The 19,386-nt window shown below is 39.3% G+C and overlaps 1 protein-coding gene across 5 annotated transcripts in view; it reads right to left on the bottom strand.

Moving 5' to 3' along the window:
- Nucleotides 1–17,956, bottom strand: part of PTPN21 (protein tyrosine phosphatase non-receptor type 21) — a 47,538-nt gene extending 29,582 nt beyond the window's left edge. The window contains exons 1-4 of one of the 5 annotated variants that reach the window (XM_064460532.1): nucleotides 17,639–17,956; nucleotides 15,927–16,142; nucleotides 13,509–13,882; nucleotides 2,188–2,357 (exon numbers count right to left, since the gene is read on the bottom strand). In XM_064460532.1, coding sequence (XP_064316602.1) covers nucleotides 2,188–2,357; nucleotides 13,509–13,688 — 350 coding nt within the window. In that variant the 5' untranslated portion in view covers nucleotides 13,689–13,882; nucleotides 15,927–16,142; nucleotides 17,639–17,956. Of the gene's footprint in view, nucleotides 1–2,187; nucleotides 2,358–13,508; nucleotides 13,883–14,628; nucleotides 14,851–15,926; nucleotides 16,143–17,514 lie in introns of those variants that run through there. The other 4 variants (XM_064460531.1, XM_064460534.1, XM_064460530.1 and 1 more) reach the window with 4 other exon arrangements.
- Nucleotides 17,957–19,386: the final 1,430 nt, after the last annotated feature.

Consider the following 19,386-nt stretch of genomic DNA (forward strand, 5'->3'; position numbering starts at 1 on the left):
CCTTTTCCTGGGTCATCTCTTGTACATGCAACCACTACTAGCTGTACCATTTGTCCACAGTCTTAACCACTATTTTCTTGAATTCTTCTGTCCCTTTCAGCCATCCATGGAACACCCTATCTTGAGGGCCAAACACATCAAAACTCAAAAATTACATTATAGCTATACATACTTCGCCAAGAAGGGCATTTGTTTTCTATAAGTCTGGCTTTAAAAGCTTCATAACTTCCTCCTATTGTATATTAACTTGTATAGCGACTTTAATACTGAGCACATGGAAATATGTGCTGCAATTCATTCAGTGATTAGAAAGGTCAGGTAACTCCACAAAAATTTTTATCACACTAACAGACAGCTCCGTTCCTTCACTATTTAGCAGTCTGTTAAATACAGTGACATTTTATAAATATTGTTTAGACTCTTCTGGATCCTACTACAGAAAAGTGGTATGTCATATGACAGCAGATAACATCCTTACACAACACACGCCAAAATAGCTGGGACTAAACCCAGGCCTTAAAGAAAAGGAAAGGAAAAATCCACCGCATATCAAGGTATTTGAGGAAATAAATCTTCCCAGTCAAGCAGCAGAACTGCTATTAAAAGTAAACATACAGACAAAGAATCTTGACACTACCTCGTGATAGTACAAATACCATCTCTTTTGTCTATCGCATTTCCATTTCCTGGTATACGTTAAACATATAATTTGCTTAAACACACTCAATCTCATTTATATTGAAAAGGCATGAAAAAAAATCCAGAGATTTCTGAAACTAATCCAGACTCACTGTCATACATCAAAACAAGTACCATCCTGTAGGACTTGAGTATAAGTTTGGCACATAAACTCCTGCTTTCTACGTGGCAGTACACTGCAAAATTGCTGTGAAAGCTCCAGCATAAACATAACGTTCTTTAAATAAATGCCAGAGAAGAATATTCAAGGTTTTTCAGGCAATTTAGCTATTCAATGCAACACCATGACATTTATTTTACTCTAATGCATCCTAGTACACCAACAAGCACAGAATCTGAACCAAAGCTTTATTAAAAAAAAAAAAAAAGAAAAAAAAAGAATGAATTTTTAAGACAGTAAAATTGCTGAGAAAAAGCCTGAAACTTCAGAGTTTTCAGAAAGAAAATAATTTTACAGAAGTTACACATGGAACAAAAACTAGAGCTACCAGGCACTGAGCAATACATTACAGCACCAGTATCTGCACTAATAGGCTTATCTCCCTGAAAAGCTTTCACACCACAATTAGTGGGAAAGGTCTCTAGCAAGGTGCTTTAGCACCAGAGTATATAAAGACAGTTTCATGTAACCACAGAATAAATCAAGCTGGAAAGGACCTCTGAGTGACCATCTGGTTAACCTTCCCACTCAAAGCAGGGCCAACTGGAAGTCACCAGGTTAAACAGGTTAATTAATGCAAGCAGATGTTTCTGAAATAACAAATATATGTTTGTAATCCAGTTACTGGTTTTGTACTCATTTGCCTGTTAAAAATAATAATTAAATCAGTATAACTATATACATTAAGACATTAGAGGCCAATGCATACACCCACAGGAATAATTGGCCAGATATATGCTCCATTTTACTTTTCCCCTGCAGTCATCATTATGTGATGTTCCCCAGATTCACAGCAGAAATGGAAATACAATATCAAAGCTAACATCCATCTTCATTGCCCAGTGACACACAAAAAAATTACAAGTCAAGCTTAGCCTGTAGTTTGCCAATGTATTGTACTCAAAGTACAGAAAGGACGGAAAGGAAAATAAAGGAAAGTGTAGCTGAATCAAATCTGTGTGCACTTTGTGCAGGATGGACATCCATGAAAGCAACATATGGCTCTTCAAAACAAACAAACAAAAAAAAAGAAAGACAAACACAAAGGGACTAAAACAATTAAAAGTCTGATCATGCAAGTATGCCTATTACTGAAAACAGGTTTGAATAGATTCCTAAGATCACCAAAAAGTTAGTTGTTTGCTTAGTTTATCACATATTTTAAATATGCAACAGGGAAATAAATACACAGTTTGAACATAAATTCTGCCTAAAGTAGTAATTGCCATTTCTATAGAGATGGGGGATGGGAAAGCAGACAATTTTTAAATAAACCATACATATCAGAACACTGAAAGCAAAATTATAGACACATCTATGAAGCTTACCTGGTAATCTCCTGCTGAAGCTGAGAAACAGTAGGCACATAGAACACTACTCCAAAATACACAGTTGGCTCCAAAGCATATTTGTCCAGCTGCTTTTTCAGAGGCTTGTCCAAATCTACCCATCTGCGCTGATTCTGCTTATTATAATACCACAGACTGAAATATGTAATCTGAAAAAGAGGCATTTCAATGATGAAAAAAAGTTAATATTGCGATATTAGATAAAATATATTAAAGCCTTGCTACCTAGAAATAAAGGTTTTAAAACCCTGGCTAAGGCTATGGGTTATTGAAAACTTAGAGAAATGGAGAGACATTTAATATCAAAAGCAGACATTACTTCCACATAAGCAATAACACATATATAAGGTCCTCCAGCTAAACCATTATTAAACTTACTCTTTATTTGCAAACAGTCCCTGACCCTGTTGTGGCAACTCAGAGATGTTATCAGTGAGCATTTATGCGGGACAGGAAAACTAAGGGAAGTAAGGAAGGCAAACAGGAAATTACATTGGACAGCAGGAGAGCAAAGTATGGCTTCTCTGGGGAACTGGCAGGCAGGCTCACAAGGGACGCTGAAGGACAAAAGAGCACAGGACAGCTGGTCAGTCAAAGACAAGCTCATTAAAGCACGTGTACGGCTCATCCCACAAGCAAGAAAATGACCAGGTACAGCAGGAAGCTACCTTGCCTGAGCAGGCAACTCTGGACCAAACCAAAACACAAAATACAGCATGCACTGGAACAGACCACCGCGAGAGGCTGAGGGATGTCCATCCCTGCAATGTCAAAATCCCACTGGACAACATCTTGAGCAACACGATCTAACTGAGACTAGATATCCTCCGAGAAGGAGTTTGGACCAGAATACTTTTCTATCACTCCACAGTGTAGTTCTAAATCCACGCTGCAGAGCCCCTCGTTCAAATTCAAAATTTCTCTACTACGTTTAAACTGATTAAAATCTGTCCATGCAGTACTTATTTCATTCAGTTCTGGACCAGCAAACAGACACGGACTGGAAAATATTAATGCCATTTTCATAGAGCAACTAGAAATCATAATTACAAGTTTTTTAATTGAGGGAGGGAGATAAGGGAACACTACAAATTACCCATTACATCTATAGGAATTTACATGGAAATTCTCCAAGACCCTGACACATACACATTATTATATAGAGAGATGGTAGAAATACCAACACCTTTAATCCAACACTTTTCTTTATATATTTTCAGATGGTTTTAACTTATACCAAATAAAGCTATTAAGGATGAAGTTTTATAAAACACAAGACTATTCACCGTAATTTTTTTTTACATCTATAATTTCTGTGAATTAGACTTGGAAAAAATTGTCTACCTACCAAACACAGTATTTTCTGTTGTTTCTCAGAAGCTCTAGCATTTTGATTCTTTGGAGCACAGATTTTAAATTAATCAGGGAGCAACAGCTGGTAGTAGAGAAAGGCCACTTCAGCACTTCCCTATGAAAACTTGCCTATATACACATCTGAAAATTCATATACATACATCTTCTTAGTTTATAATCCAAACAGGATGAAGAGTCTACCCTCATGGGATTCTGACTACCCCTTACAGCTCTGACAGGCTGACTACGTGTGTAACAACCATGGCATGGGCAGCTGTGCTACATCCCAAACCTCAAGGACAGCAGTGAAGTCAATGTTCCATATCAGCACAGATCATTAGGTTATTTTGGGCACAAAAGTAAAGGTGCAGCATTAAATTAATAAAACCATCTACTCAATAAAAGCATTTTCTCTGGGAAATTAGAGCCAATTCTAAGGCATAATGTTCCTTTGACGTTGCATCCTGGCAAAATGTCCTTCTTTGCCCCTCTCGAAATTAGTATCAACACAGTTGGTATCTGTGATTGTCAGTAGGTTTTGGTGGGGTTTTCTTCCCTATATTTAAAAAAAAAATCCTCTAAATTAAAATTACTGTTACCATGTAATTGCAAAATCAGTATTCAGGAGATAAAATAAACCTGTTAGTATGGAGTCTGCCCATTTAACCTTAATTAAGATCCCTTCTGCAAACTCTAAGACAACTCTGGTCCTATTTGATAAAAGGCAGGCTGTAATACAATAATTACACTGAATTAGGACTGTTCATAGAAGAAAAGAAGCAGTTTTTCAGTACAGTGAAAGATATCTGGAGAGAAGGCAGAATGCTGACATATGGATATGACTGTATTCCCACATCAGAAACAGGGTTCTCTTGTAAAGCAAATCCTACAAACCAAATTTTTCACAGGTGGACACTGTGTGCTTTTCACTTCTGAATTCTGAAGACCAAGAGTCAAATTTAGGAAGTCATAAATACTTCCAGTTTCAATAGGACAAAAGGAATATGGCTCTGAATACAAATATTATGAACACTGTTTTCTAAATTTCTCATTCCAGGTGTGCAAAGTTTGCTGATACCTTAAACAACATTTGCTTTTATTTCTGTGCTTCAATCCCCCATCTATAAGTTATAGTGTGTGGTAACTGCTGCCACCCCACAAGGATATTGAGAAGACATTAGGATTTATCTTAAGATTCCAGAAGACATTAGGAATTATAAAAGTAGTACCACACAAATCCCGTTAAGAAAGAAATATTATGTTCACTGCAACATCACACACCGAAAGGATAAAATGTACGATAAAATGTACTCCTCAATTCTCCCTGCAGACTGAATGAGGAAAGGAATGCACATAAAAAGTTGTATTTCTCTTTCATTACAAGGCTGTTAACACCATGCACACAGTCACAGTTGCCAAAGTGAGACGGCCACGCTGACATCCTGTAACTTCCCAGTGTTATAATGTATATATAATGCAAGATGGTAAGTAACCTAGAGGACAAAAAAAAGAAAAAAGAAAAAAGTTGAACTACATGCTACAAACTACTTGATGTCACTTGCTAGGAAGAGCTCAAAAAAGAAAACCCACCTGCCCAGCAGGTCAACCACATCAACCCCAGGCTGAGTGCCATCTGAAACATCGAACCACAACCTTCCAGGTGAGAGCAGAGGCCAAGGCAGAGGCAGAAACCTAAGGGTAACAGCTACAGAACCACAAAAGCACACCAAAGCTGAAAGACTTCTATAAAAGATACCACACAAGCACTTTTGGAAACCAACTAAAATGTATGCAAAAATTTCCAAGCAACTGTTTGAATAACTTCCATCTGCAGCCTTGGTGTATTTAAGCCTCAAAATAGCAGAGGTGTGAAACAGAAAGGTAAGGAAAGAAAGAGCACAGACTTCTGTTAACACCACCACTGTTTCAGACTCTCTGATGTAGGATAGTTGTGGTTCTACACCCTGACTAATTTGCCCGTTTGACACCCTACAAATTCAATGTATAGCCTATTTTTAAGGCACAATGATCACTTCCACTGGTTTGTTTCTTTAAAACACCGCCCACTTTTTCTTGCCTGTGCCTAGAACTGAGTAGTTACTGGCACAACGGACTAAGAAAAACGTTTCCACACCTTACAATATTCTCTGGAATCCAGCATACCTTTAAACAGAGTTTTCGGCCATGGTATTTTCCCTTACAAACTCCTCCAATCTGGACTGTCAAAAATAAAATGAAAGCCAAGCAAAACACTACAGACCAAGGCCTGTCTTCTGACTTGTATGCAAACCTTTCACTTGACTTCAAGGGCAGAATTTGATTCTGTGAGTTTTCAGAGGAGCTTATGCACTCTGGAATATTTGCACTGATTAAAATAGAATACGTTTTTATTCATTGCTAAAACATTTTATTATTAGCAGCTCAGGACAACACCCAATTCTAAAAAGAATGTCATGACATAATCCTTAAAATACGTTAAGCTGTTAAGATTAACACTGCTTCGAGGTTCATTTATTTTAGTGACTTATTCATGACCCAACCCCTTTGAAGAAAATCAAATAGAATTGAGAAGAGCATATAACTTCTGCACAGTTATTGTCTACTTAGCTACTTTCTGTCACTACGGACAGGAATAGTAAGCATTTTTGCATAAAAGTCCAAGAGTTACCATGAACGCAGAAGTACCAAAAGCCCAACACAGTATTAGAGGTTACAAGTTGGAGGGAGTAGAGTGACTTCATCTATGAAGCCAAGCAGACTTCCTAAGCTAAGCAGAGGAGCTTCGTCAGGTATGAGTGCCACAAAACTACCTTGCTGTAGGTGACTGTATTGTATCTTTTGGCATGACGTATGAGAGTCAGAGAAGTGGGGCTGATCAGTCTTAAGAAGAGACTAAAGTAAAACCCTACTGTGGAGTTCAATTGACTAAGAGCAGGGTACAGAGAAGACAGAGTCAGACTCTTTTTGGAAGCACTTACTGCAAGTACGAGAAGCACTGAGCACGAGCTGCAACATGGGAAATTCCAGTTAGATCAGGAAAAAAATTTCACAACAAGTCTAGCCAAACACTGGAACAGGTAGCCCAAAAATGTGTCAAATCTTTATCCCTGGAAGTGCTCAAACTCACCCAGGCAATCCCTGAGCCACCTGATCCAGCTGGCCTTCCTGAGCAGAGGGTGGGATCATGCAACCCTCAGAGGTCCCTTTCAACTCAAGCTGATACCTGATTCTATGTCATTATAGAATTGATGCTGACAAAGAAAAATAGCTACTGAGAAATTCTTGCATGTAAATGAAATAACACTTTAAAAAAAAAAAAAAGGTGTTATCTTTTACAAACCCATTAAAAACTGAGCTTTAAATCTTAAAATTCTCATGTTTCCACATCTTTTAAGCATACTTTGCTGTTCCTTATGTGTTTTGTAATTTAAAATGGAATCAATGAGTTAGTTGTAGCTAACTAATATAAAGCAGTTGGTCCAGGGGAGAAAGACTAACTGTTGCATTTCATTTTATTTTCCTTAATATGGATCAGCCTCATCCCTAATATAATCCCACTTTGGCTCTAATCTAAACATAATTTGTATATCAGTTATTCTGATTAGCATTATTAAGAAGGTTTTAATATAGAATCTCAGGGTCTATTTTGGTCACAGTTTACAGTATCTAGAAAAGAAATAAAAATGGCAAACATATATGCCAGATATCAAATGTGTGTAATCATCTCACTCGATTTTAACAGTGCCTATCATGATCCCCAAACTTGACTGTGCCTTCCATTTTTTTGCAATATAATAGAAAGAAAAAGTTATGTTCCCTAGGATTTTGAGACAACACTACTGCAGCTGTCTTTAAAAAAAATAAATCATTCTCTATAAAACCTCAGACTAAAGGAAAAACAACCAACAACTTTTTGTGGATGGAAGCAGAGAGGACAAACAGACTTCACCACACATTCCCCTGAGGCATAGCAGTGTTCAAAGTTTACTTTTAACTTAGTATTTAATTATATATTTCCCAGCTAATTTCCATATCCTATATTATAAACCTTAAAGAATATCTCACAGGTTACAAATAGACTGGAAAAGAGAACTGTTTTCTAATTGTTAATACAGTGTCTTCTAATTAATGTGACCTGCTACCTGCCTCAAGGGTACAGCGACCTGAGGAATCACCATCCCAAGATGCGAGGCAAGAAATTAAAAAAAGAAAGCAATAACAGGGTTTACAGAAGAATGCGCTCAGAATACATTTTCAGGCTTTTCCTCTTTTACACTGGTACATGCAAATAAAACAAGCCATAAGACTTTCCTGAACAGAGTGCTGGAAACACCTTATCATTATTGAAGGATAAGCACTACAGTGGGACTTAGAAAACTCCAGTTAGCCCAAGGGCTCCACTGCGTCTAGCTTTACTATATGCTTGGATACAAAACAGCTCCTGCCACCAGGATATCACAGTTTAAATAAACTGCATGCAGGAGAACTGGGTCAATAATCTTGTACTATGCACCACTGCCAGATACCAAGTGAAAGCTTCACCCTACGCCCAGTGTGAAGAACTGTGGAAGGAGACAAGAGGCCCTGAAAATTCTCCAGAAACTCCACTCTTATCACAGCAGACAACCTCCTCCACAAACCTGCCCGGTCTCTAGGGGAGAAATGATTTGGAGCAGCCTGGACGGACCAGAGAGAAAACCCCTGCGTGTCTTGTCATGTACCGGCGGCCAAGTGGAGAGTTGCACTCCTCTACACGCTACGGCAACCAATTCTTGCAGAAAAAGGAGCACCACTGGATAGCCTCATAAAAATCCCTTCTTTTTCCCCACCTCTCAGATACTCGCTTTGGGGTACTTTTGCTTATACTAGTTTTGCTGTTCTAGTACTTCTGACAAGATCTTCAACTGTAGCTGCTGGAGGGAGTATTTGGCAGGGGAGTGATAAAATACAGTCTTAAGTCTTAGTTCTTTCATCACAGAAACCTTTTTTCCAACACCCACACCCACACAATTATTTTCTCCTAACTACTCCAATATGGGTTTTACAAATGCTATTTAAACAATGCAATTGCCAACTATAGCTTAAAGCAAAACAGCAGGGATAAATAAACAAACAAAATCAATACTTTGCAAGGTAATCTGACATATCCTAATTTATTCAAATTAAAACACTGCACGAATCACAATACACTGTGTTTTTTACACCCTTCAAATATTTTGAATAAACGGTCTTCTGACAGGCAAGGCAGATTCTACTCATCGGTACATTAGACAAAGGTAAACTGGCTAATTTGCAAGCTAAAGAGCAATGCCGTCATAGTCCGTGGAAGACGTTATATCCAAGACACATTTTAACCTCTTGCAGACACATGTCAGTCATCAACATGACCAAGAAATATTGAAACATACTTTTTTTTTTTTTAAATCGCTACTTTTTCCCACCACTGCCCACGGCTCCGAGAAGGACGGACTCACAGATCTACCTTTGAATCACACCTTACGCAGCACTGACATTAAAAGGAGTATCATGTTCCCATTCATCAGAGGCTTAACTTCTGATTGCTTTACAACAGGGAAAAGCAAAATTTCAAAGTCATCTGAAAATACTAAACAATAAACTAATGTCTTTGCTTCAGAAGCAAAGAAAAACTTTTCTGTCGAAGTTAGTATAAACCTGTACAACAATTCACAGACATTGTGACAGTGAAAAAAGACAGTTAAGCAGTATATTCAAATTCTGACCTAAATTTATTAAAAAAGCTAAAGAAATCAGGGCAAGGCTTTCTAATTACCAGTACTGCTTTCAGGCAAAAACCTTAATTTTGTGCTGCCCAGTGTAATAAGGTTGAGCGTAAATCCTATACCTGAAGGTATAGCTTTTTTTCCTCTAGAAAAAAGAACTACAATAATTGCCCTGAGGCAAGTACTGATTTTTGGCTGACTGCTCTGTCCTTCAATTTGTCTTGGTTCCTAAATTACAGTTACAGCATATTTATAATTAATACATGTTTTAGATCAAGTCAAGTTTGTTTTTCAATAAAGTAGCATCTTTTAAATTAATTAGATTACACACTGAAGGTCTGTATTTTCATATACATTCCTCCATGACAACTTCTCCTTTCCTAATTTTAAGGAACACTTGGTTCGGAGAGGCAACCATAGCAGTTCAACTATGAGCACTGCTTCTCTTATTTCTCCAAGCTTTAGCTAAAATTTTGTCAGACTGACACAAGGCGTGAATATAATTACGTTAGTGACCGCTCTGCCATGACTTGGCCCAACTTTTATTTGCCAATGTTTACTGATACATATACATGTAAGAATATTCATGGTTGCACTTGGTCTTATTTTAAAAACACTCTTTATGTGTGCAAAGCACAAATTTAAGAAACCACCACACTGAATTAAAGGGGGGTTTGTGTGTTTTCTCCAAACAAGAGCTGATATTTTAGAATTCAGAGCAAAGTTTTACAGCATAGTTCAAGCATTTCTGAAGCACTATTTTGCAACTTCAAAGTTATTCAGGATCCAGATAACCTTGATTCCTTCTTTCCTATTCATATCCAAAACAAACACAGGAACTTGCATATGCGCAACACATACTCTCCACAGAAGTTTCCTACCATGACTTCACGTACTCGCGCCCAAATCTCTACCACGTATCTGCAGTTAAGTCAGACTCTGCTGGTACACAGAGGCAGAATTTACCCCTTCATCCTAGTTTAGAAGTGTTATTAGAAAACAGAAATAAAAGAAGATCCAGCAATAGAGGTAAATCAGTCATAAAACCTGCCAAACATCCTATAGTTATCTAGCTCTATTAACATTTTTAAAAATCCATTTCTATATTTTCAAGTATTTCATTTGGATACTTATGCCCTAGATGCAAGACGAGCAGCGTTGCGTATACTTTTTAAGGTAGTTAACAACCAGTTCTCTCAGCAGTTTTTCAAAACTTGCAATTCCAGAAGGGTTTTCTGCAACAAATACAGTGTTTTGCATAAACCAAGTTTGGTTATAGTTCTCTCACAGGATAAAAGACAGGCTGCGCTATAAAGGGTAAGTAACTTATGTTCCCTGTTCCCTTTGGCTTCTTTCCCCAGTTCCTCAGCTTAAGAGAGCTGGATTACATCTCTGTTGCTGAAGAGTCACATTCTGGGAATACCAGAAGATGTTCTTCTTAGTTTAATGCATTCATTTCACTTCTCTGTAAAGTCTACCATTCAGTAAAAAAAAAAAATAAAATTGTCAACATACTTAAGAATTCGTAAACACTATTTGTGCATACTAGGATACAACTTGGAAATTGAGAAGTACTAATCAGAAAATTGAAAGAAAACCAGTGTTTAGCCACAAAAAGCATAATTTGAAGACTACTCATTTACATAAAGATCTGTTAAAACAAATATCTCAAAAGATGGCACAGTATTAATAATAGGCTGTTCATGTCCAAATTCAGTAATTGCAGACGACACCAGAGAGAAAGAGATATTTACAAATTTTACCCTTCAATGTGCAAAAAGGTAGAGATTCCCTTCACACCTCCTGCAACAAACCATTTTGAAGGTGCATGGGAACGACATGTCATAACTGTTTAGCCCATATACGGTAATCCAAAACTGATGCCTTGGTTTTCATGACTGCATTAAGTCTCAGTATTCAAATAAACAGTCATACTTTCATGTTTAAGACTTTAAATTCACACTCATGCTTTAAGGGTCCTTAGGGCATTAACAACATGCAACGTCTTAGAGAAAGTACTTAGTATTATACAGTATCAAGGAATAATGTTGTTTTTGCAGATTTAAGCAAGGCGCTGAGCAAATTTTTCTTTCTGAAAGCTTTCTATGAAGCCAGCAGTCAGGAATGATCCTGTATCTGCTTGGCAAATCTGACTATTTAAAGGCAGAACAACATTTTTTGAATGCAAGCTCTGGAAAGTAATTTATATCCCTATTTTCCATTCCCTTTTATTGCAACACATTTTCCTGCCAAAATAATCCATGCAAGAATGCATGACTGAAGGAATCTGCTCAGAGTTCAATAGCGTACTGTCAACTCCCTTAGTCTAATATATGACTCTTAATTGAGGGAATTGCCATCTTTCTCTTTCTTTTTTTTTTTTTAACAGATTTTTAGGAGTAGCTCCAGAGAAAGAGATAATGAAGAATAGCTGAAAAAACTGCATCTCCAACACTCTGTGACTAGTTCAATAAAAGCTAGCAGTCATCATTCAGGAAAACAAAGCCTTTGCTTTTGGTTTTGCAAACCAAATGCAGCTAAAATTCTTTACCTTCTGTTCACTTAGCAGTGACATCTGAAAGTGGATAGATAAAACTGACAAATCCCATACACACAACAATAACTGAATTCTAAATATATGATACGTGATGTGTTCTAATTAAGCACTAAGGCTACAAGAATAGTTAGATTCTCCCTTTCCTAGAAGGAGCCAGATAAAAAAAAGTCATCCTGTTGCACAGAATTGCATTTTTCCAAAGTAACTATACACTAAAAAAAATATTTGGAGAATCTACAAGAATGCATATTAGGATTGAAAACAAACACTTAGAGATTAACAGATTCACGTCTATTTCATTTATTTATTTTTCTCCAAACAGGAAAAAAAAATATTTCTAGAAACAACTGACTATACTGTAGCGTTTCTCAGAAGAAAATTCTATACAATGCATGCTGTGTACAGTAATAATTGTTTGCAGGATTAAGTCCTAAATGTATTTGCTCAATAACAGAGCAAAGTTATAAGCAGTTGCCATTGCTTGACAATGAAAATATAACATCTTAAAAAATCATAGTTATTAGACAACAATTATTTTCACGATTACTCTTATTTTAGTTACCTCCAGTCTAGGGCTTTCATCCTGTATTTGAATCCTGTATTCAAAATGCCATTATATGGAGACCACATAACAGAGCAAAAGTATCTTTTTCAGACCAAGGTTAGCAACGCTAAGCTCTCTCTCTCCTGCCCCCCAAAAGCGCGCACACTGTCACTTTGCACAATGACTAAACTTTTTGAGACTCTAGTGGGAAATGTCAGTCTACACGGGATCAAGGGCATTCAACCACTGCAATCAAATCCACCTGTGTTCAACAAAATTATAGAAAAATTACACTGGATCATATGTTGGTAATCTATGTAGATTTCTAGAAACTACGTTTCGCACCTCAGCATTTCAGAAGGAATTCCCTCAGTACAGGTGTATGAATAATCACTAAATGTGTGGGAGAAGAGTAAATTTCAGTTGCAAAAGGATCCTTCAAAATATCAAGGAAATTTTTGGGGAGAAGGCAGGTTACACAGACATATACAAATTCAACTACTGCAAACCATGTTTCCTCATGAGGCTAGCTCAATCTAAATGACTATACGCTTACTCCAAGACTCTCTGCAAACATGTTTGTGGTATTTGAACAAGCAATACAAATAGTTGGTCACTGGTACACTTATCACATTTTGTGCTTTAGGTTCTTTTCACAGCACTAATCTGTCAGAAAAAAAAAATACATGCAGACAAATAACACACTCTTTCATATAATTAGCTAAAAGTTGTCTCAATCTTGCAGTAATTCTTAACCACATTGCTCATGCAGAAATTTTTTTTGTTGCTTTGTGGGGTTTTTTTAAACAGCATTTTCAGCATTGTCAGGTTTTTAAAAAGTCACTTTGTTTTTCACTCTGAGCTTCTACTCACTGCCACTTCTCACATGTTCTCCCCTTGGGCATTCCCTAGCTCTGTAACAGAAGTCTTGCAACTCCTTTGGAGCAATCCAAGTCCCCATCAAGATCAGAAGGTGAAGAAACAAGGGGAACAAAAGAAAGCTGCTCCAGTAAATAAACTGGTCGCCCCCAATGGCAAGGATTCACCACAAAGATCACCTAGCATCAGGGACAAAAATCACTCCTTTGCTCCACAGTTTGCTTACCTCCCGCAATTCCAGCCTCTGAGCCACTGCTTCCAGACTTTCCTGGCCCGTGCTTTCCACCGAGAGCGTGAACTCCACAAATTCATTGTTGAGTAGTTGGATACGAGCCACCAAGCAACTCTTGCTGGATACTGTGTAACGTCGAGTTCGTTTCAATTTTAACCCAAAAGGTAGAGGCATCTTCTTTTTCCCCCACAGATGGTTACTGATAAGAAGCTACTACCACAGGGTACTTGAGAGGAAACAAGCAGCTGTCTCCTCTCAGAAGGTAAGGAGCTGTAAAGTCTCCAGAGATCAGCCAGCAGCAGCAGTATCCATTAAAGACAAGCAAGTTTTCCACCAAGAGACAAGTAGAAGGGGCATCCACTGGAATCCTAGTAAGGAGCAAAAGAGAAAGAGAATAAATACAAGAATCAGAAATACTTTGACTGAAAGAGGAATGGTAACATGGGAAAAATAACATATACATTTTTAAAAAAATATGAATAATCAGCCTAATTTTCCAAAATGCAGAGCTGTTATGCATTCAAATAATGAAATAAGCACTGGAGTTTCTGGTTTTTCCACAGATGACACCAGTCTTTGGCAAACTGATTTTTTTAAACTCGCAAGTGAATAATGAGTCTTAATCAAATGTGGCTGCAATACCTTAACAGAAGTGTTTCTAAGTTGAATCAGTATTTAAATCAAATACCTCAGTGAAGTCCCAGGTGCCTAAGGTATTTCTAATATCAAACTTTTGTTTAAGAGCAAATCAAGCTTGTTTTTCAAGCAAATCTGGCTTGTTTTTCAGAGCTCCGTGCAGCCTCAGCCGCTATCTGTTGGATTAAACAAAAAAACCAAACCCTATAAACGATTAAGAAAAAAAAAAAAAAAAAAGGCAGGAAGAGAGGCATTAAAGCTCACACCTTAAGCCGTTTCCTACCAAACAAGTAAAATCCTATTCTCTAGTTTTCCCTGAATTACAGCTAGCCGCACCAGCATTCCTTACGCTAAACTGCCGTGTGTTTCAGGCTACCCTTTGCCTCACCAAAAGAGTATGTGAATTCCGAGAACCATTTATTTTTCCATTTTTTCCTTGAACAACGTACTTATTCCCAGCAGCCACCCATTTCCCCACCTTCTGCAAACACCCTCACGCCTCCTCTCCTGTTGGCTCCGTAACATGCCAGCTTCACCTTCCTCCCCTCTCGAGTGTTTTCCTACCGCACGCACCCCAGCCTACGGAACTCGTCACTCTTACGAGTGCTGTTTTTCAGTACGACATGCAAAAAAAAAACCCCATCCGCTAAGTAGAGGGCTGCTTCCCGCAGCAGCACCCGTGCTGAGGGCAGCCGGGGCAGCGAAGGCGCGTCCCACGCCGGAGTTAACGCCACGCTCGCCTCGGGGCGGGGGCTGCACCGCCTCCCTCACAGCGACGCGCCCCCGGGCCGGCGGCGATGCGGTGCGGGGCGATGCGATACGATACGATCTCGCACCCTCGGGACCGGGGACCCGCCGCGCCGCCAGCGCGGGGCCGAGCTGCTGGGGGGAGGCGGCGGCCCCGCCCGCCCCGGGCCGCAGCGAGACCCGGCGTCTGCCCGGCCTTGCCCTGCCGCGCCGCGGGCCGCGGGCCCTGCCCGAGGGCCGCGGGCCCTGCCCGAGGTAGAGCTAGGCTTCCTCCTGCCATTGTTAGCCGCTGTGGGCGCGGGGAGCGCGGCCCGCGGACCTCTAGTGGCAGCGCCGCGCCGCGCCGCCTGAGAGGAGAAAGAAAGCAACCGCCCACGGTTTTTTCAGGCCGGCATGTATTGGTAGCACGTTTTTTAAAAGGCGTAATTTGATTTCTGAAGACTCTTAGAATCACCAGACAGGAGTAACGCGAAGACATTAATTTATGTGGAGTGGGGGAATCGAAATAAGTAGTCTTCCCAGCGCACCTGTTTTTAAACTCAAAGGTATAACGATAAACAAATATGTAGCCAAGTACTACTTGTACATTTATATGCATACCCAGAAATTTATGTTACTCAAAACAACCACAAACTCTCTGTTGAAAACCTCTCAGCAGACTCCCTACTCCCTTGTAAGCAGCGTGCAAGGCGGAAAGGGAGGCGGGAAGACGCTGAAGGCCTAAAACAGGGAGAAAGAGGAGGCAGCACGGCATTTTTCCTCAATTACATCTTTGCAACCCTACTCCAAAGAATGACCACAAGCATATTTCATGACCATGTTTCTAATACGCTGGAAGCAGTTCCACCATCCTAGACAATCCCATCCTCAACAGATAACTCCTAAAACCTTAAATAAATAAAAATACCCCTAACCCTAACACCAACTAGTTTATTTTTGGGTGCAGCTGCAGAATAAATAACTACTGATAGCAACAGGTTTCCCTGAAAAATTTAGGGATACATGGGGACTCCTTACTTTATTACTCACCCTGCACTTTGATCCTCCAAATCCTGCCCCCCTGGAGCAGCATGCAGGGAATGCTGTACAGACATGAAGCTTTTAGTTTCCTGCCCCCTGCCAGCAGAATCTCACACTGGGTTTATTCCTGGCAGAGTAACTTTTGGCTGACTGACCTCAGCTCGCGTCCCCGGGGCCCATTTTCCAATACATTCTTTGCACAGTTACGCACTTTCTTCGGTGCTACTGCAATGAGAGAGACCAACTTACTCATCTTTTTGAAAGCGGCAGTCAGATGTGCAGTACCGTTTTAATCTCAGTTTTTATGTAGTACCACTAAATATGAAAGACTTTCAAACTTTTATGCTCCCATCAGGCCCTTAGAAAAGTACTCTAAGGGCATGGGGAAAAAAAAATCACTAACCAGAGGCAGACCTAACAGGTGAAATTCCCAAACCATCTCCTTCTGACATTAGGCAATCTCAGACTTCCAGTTGTTTCGCTGTGCAGACAGGTAACAATGCAAGCATAGGAAGGAGGTTTAGAGCAGAGTTTTCAGAACATGCCAGGAGCATTCTTCAGGTTATGATCTGTTGTTTGCATTTATTGTTCTACTGAGCATTTACCCTAAATGATTTCATTTTAACTCAGTACATGTCTGACATAATCTTCATTACTTCTGAAACACATTTATAACAAGGAAAACTTAAGTAACTAACTTCCAGTCCATGTCACAAAAGACCAACTGAAAAAAAAAATTCTGACACATAATAAATATTGTAGAATAACGGCAAGTTTGATGAATAACGCTGAGGTATCATTCAGTAACTTCTACTGCTAGCCATGTATACTTCTTGCGAACACAGCTGTGCTGTTCTTATTCAGCAGCTGTGCATTCTGCAACGCTAGGTGTTCTCACATTTGCCTTCTGCATTACTTGAAATTTGGACATACCTGCATTGTTATAAAGCTACGTTAGCAAAAAGAAACTATAATGCCAGGAGTTACAAATCAATTGACGGCCTCTACAATAACAAGCCTTTATTTAGCGAGCCTGGAATTTTCAAGCAACAGCTAAAAATGTCTCCAGTGGCCAAACTTTGTGCATTTATATTTCAACACAAACACGTAGTTTCAAAAATGTTATGTTAGAATTTCAGCAACATGGCCGTGACGCACGATTACTGAGCACTGTGGTATCTTTCCCTTTTACCTACACCTCTCACTCTCCCCTCAATAATTAGTGTTTTACCTTACAAAGATTTTGTAAACAGCCTGTATGAATGACACCGTGCGAAATAAAACAGCAATATATGATGGTGAAGAAGGGTTCCTATAATTTCAAATGCTTAAAATAGATATATTTATTTCAGAAATATTTGGGGAGCCAAAATAATCAGAATACTCCACCCTCCCCTTCTTTTACTAGTTAATCTTTGACACGACTCTTGGACTGAAAGAGCAGCAGTAAGCGCACACCTCAAACCTCCCCTACCTTCAGCAGCACAGTTCTACAGCCTTTACTTTTCAAAAAGTAAATGCTTGGAACTCCACAGTCATGTGGTACACAGCAGAGATCACCGCTATGATTTTACTGTGCCTGCTGTTTTCCCCTTACCTTGTGCAGCAATCCAAAGACACCAAGTCTCCTTTCACATACGTGTAGCTGAAAAAAACCCACAGCACTCCAAGACTTTTTCTCCTGGAGCCATCTCATCTGTACTCCTTGGGAACTGACTTACTGTGTTCCTCTTGTCCGAAACAGCTGCTATCTCGGCTAACCCACCTTCTTCTCAGATCACTCATAGTGAAAACATTCCTCACTTCCTGTCTCAAAAAACTTGCTCTGGATATCATTCCACTGGGTAAAGAGCTGGGGGTGGAAGAAAATATTACAGCAAAATAACCCTGTGCCAGCCCGCTCTTCAGGCAGCCTCTTTCATGTGACGCTGTGCTGCATAAGCACAAATTGCTTTCTCAGGAATATTTTCAAATCGCCCGTCTCTGTGTGCCTCTGTGTGTGTGCATTTAATTTCTTTTCCTGGAGGCGTTCCCCTCGCTCTATCCATGCGGAAGGATACGCTGAAAGAATTAAAGCGAAGGCCCGTATGCTTGTAGCCCATTACCTCAGAGAGTTGGAATGCCTGGCAGGGAGAATGTCAGCAATGAACAGCTGCTCTCTGGCTACAGGGGCATTACAGAAATAGGGGTTACAACTAATAGCAGGCAATCCTTGCTTTTTTTAATCATATGATCATTTATTTTAAGCCTTTCCAATTAAGGGAAATCTCTTACCAAAAATTCTGTTGGTCTTATTTTCACCCAGCATGGAAGTATTTTCAAGGTTGAATCTGTATCTTTCATACCAAATGACCTATGCGTTTATGTCTGCAGCTAAAAACAAAGGTCCTTGAAACCTTCAGCTGTTAGTAATACACACAGCAAGAAAATGCAGACTAAAGACTGATCTTTCAGCCCTTGTCTGGGCTTAGAACTCCTAAAGGTGTCAGTGGAAATTATGCCCTTAATAGCAACTGTCTTAGCAAGCATGAAATGCATAACAATTAAGTCATAATGTTTAACCAATGTAAACATCATATAAGGGGCTGCACTCCTGTCCCACAAATATATGGAGACCTCTGTGTGTGTGCTTGCAGGCATGTGCACTCAGTGATTGTATGCAATTTGGAATTTTATGGCTCTCCAAATTGCGTGAGCCAGGCAAAAGTATGTACAAACTTGAAACGGGTCAGGGATGAGGAAAAAGGTAAAGTGAGTATGTGAACACTGACTCATAAGTGTAAAACTTAGAAAGTGCTTTGGTAATGTAAAGCGCATAAACATGCTACTGTCTGAGCAGGTCTAACCTGCAGATCTACTATGCAAATAGCATGGTACTCAGGAGGACACTAATCTCAGCTGAAATATGTAGGTAACTTTGTACTATGGTGAATTCTTCTGAGTTATTCCTCTTAGATACAGTGGTCTTCCCTCAGATCAGGGGAATATATCTTTTTTTTCCCCTCCATACATCAGCCATAGCTACGATGAACAGCCCATAAGCCAAAAAAAAAAAAAAAAAAAAAAAGAACTCATTCAGGGGAATTTCATATTGAGTAAAATAAACTAACTTTGAACTAACCTAAATGGGTACCCTTTTCTAATGGATTCTGCTACAGGCCAGAACTACGGTTACTTGCTGGAGAAAGCTGACTGATACAATGCATGACAAATCCAAGCCATGAAAATTCAGGGTAACAGAGGCAACCCCTCCTATTTCTAAACAATTCATACTGGAAACAAAGTCTCAATTCTCTTTATCTCTTACATTTCCTATTCTAAATCTTGATCAAACCCATTTCCTGCCTGGTTCCCTGCCTAGAAGTTGTGTTTATCAGACTTTCCTTACTTTCTGTAGTTAGTCCTTGCTGCATTTTCTTTCTTCACATTTACATTAAAGACAACGCTTCTTCCTAAAAGAGACAGCTAG

Source organism: Phalacrocorax carbo, chromosome 9 (genome assembly GCF_963921805.1).
Source record: "Phalacrocorax carbo chromosome 9, bPhaCar2.1, whole genome shotgun sequence".
NCBI lineage: Eukaryota > Metazoa > Chordata > Aves > Suliformes > Phalacrocoracidae > Phalacrocorax > Phalacrocorax carbo.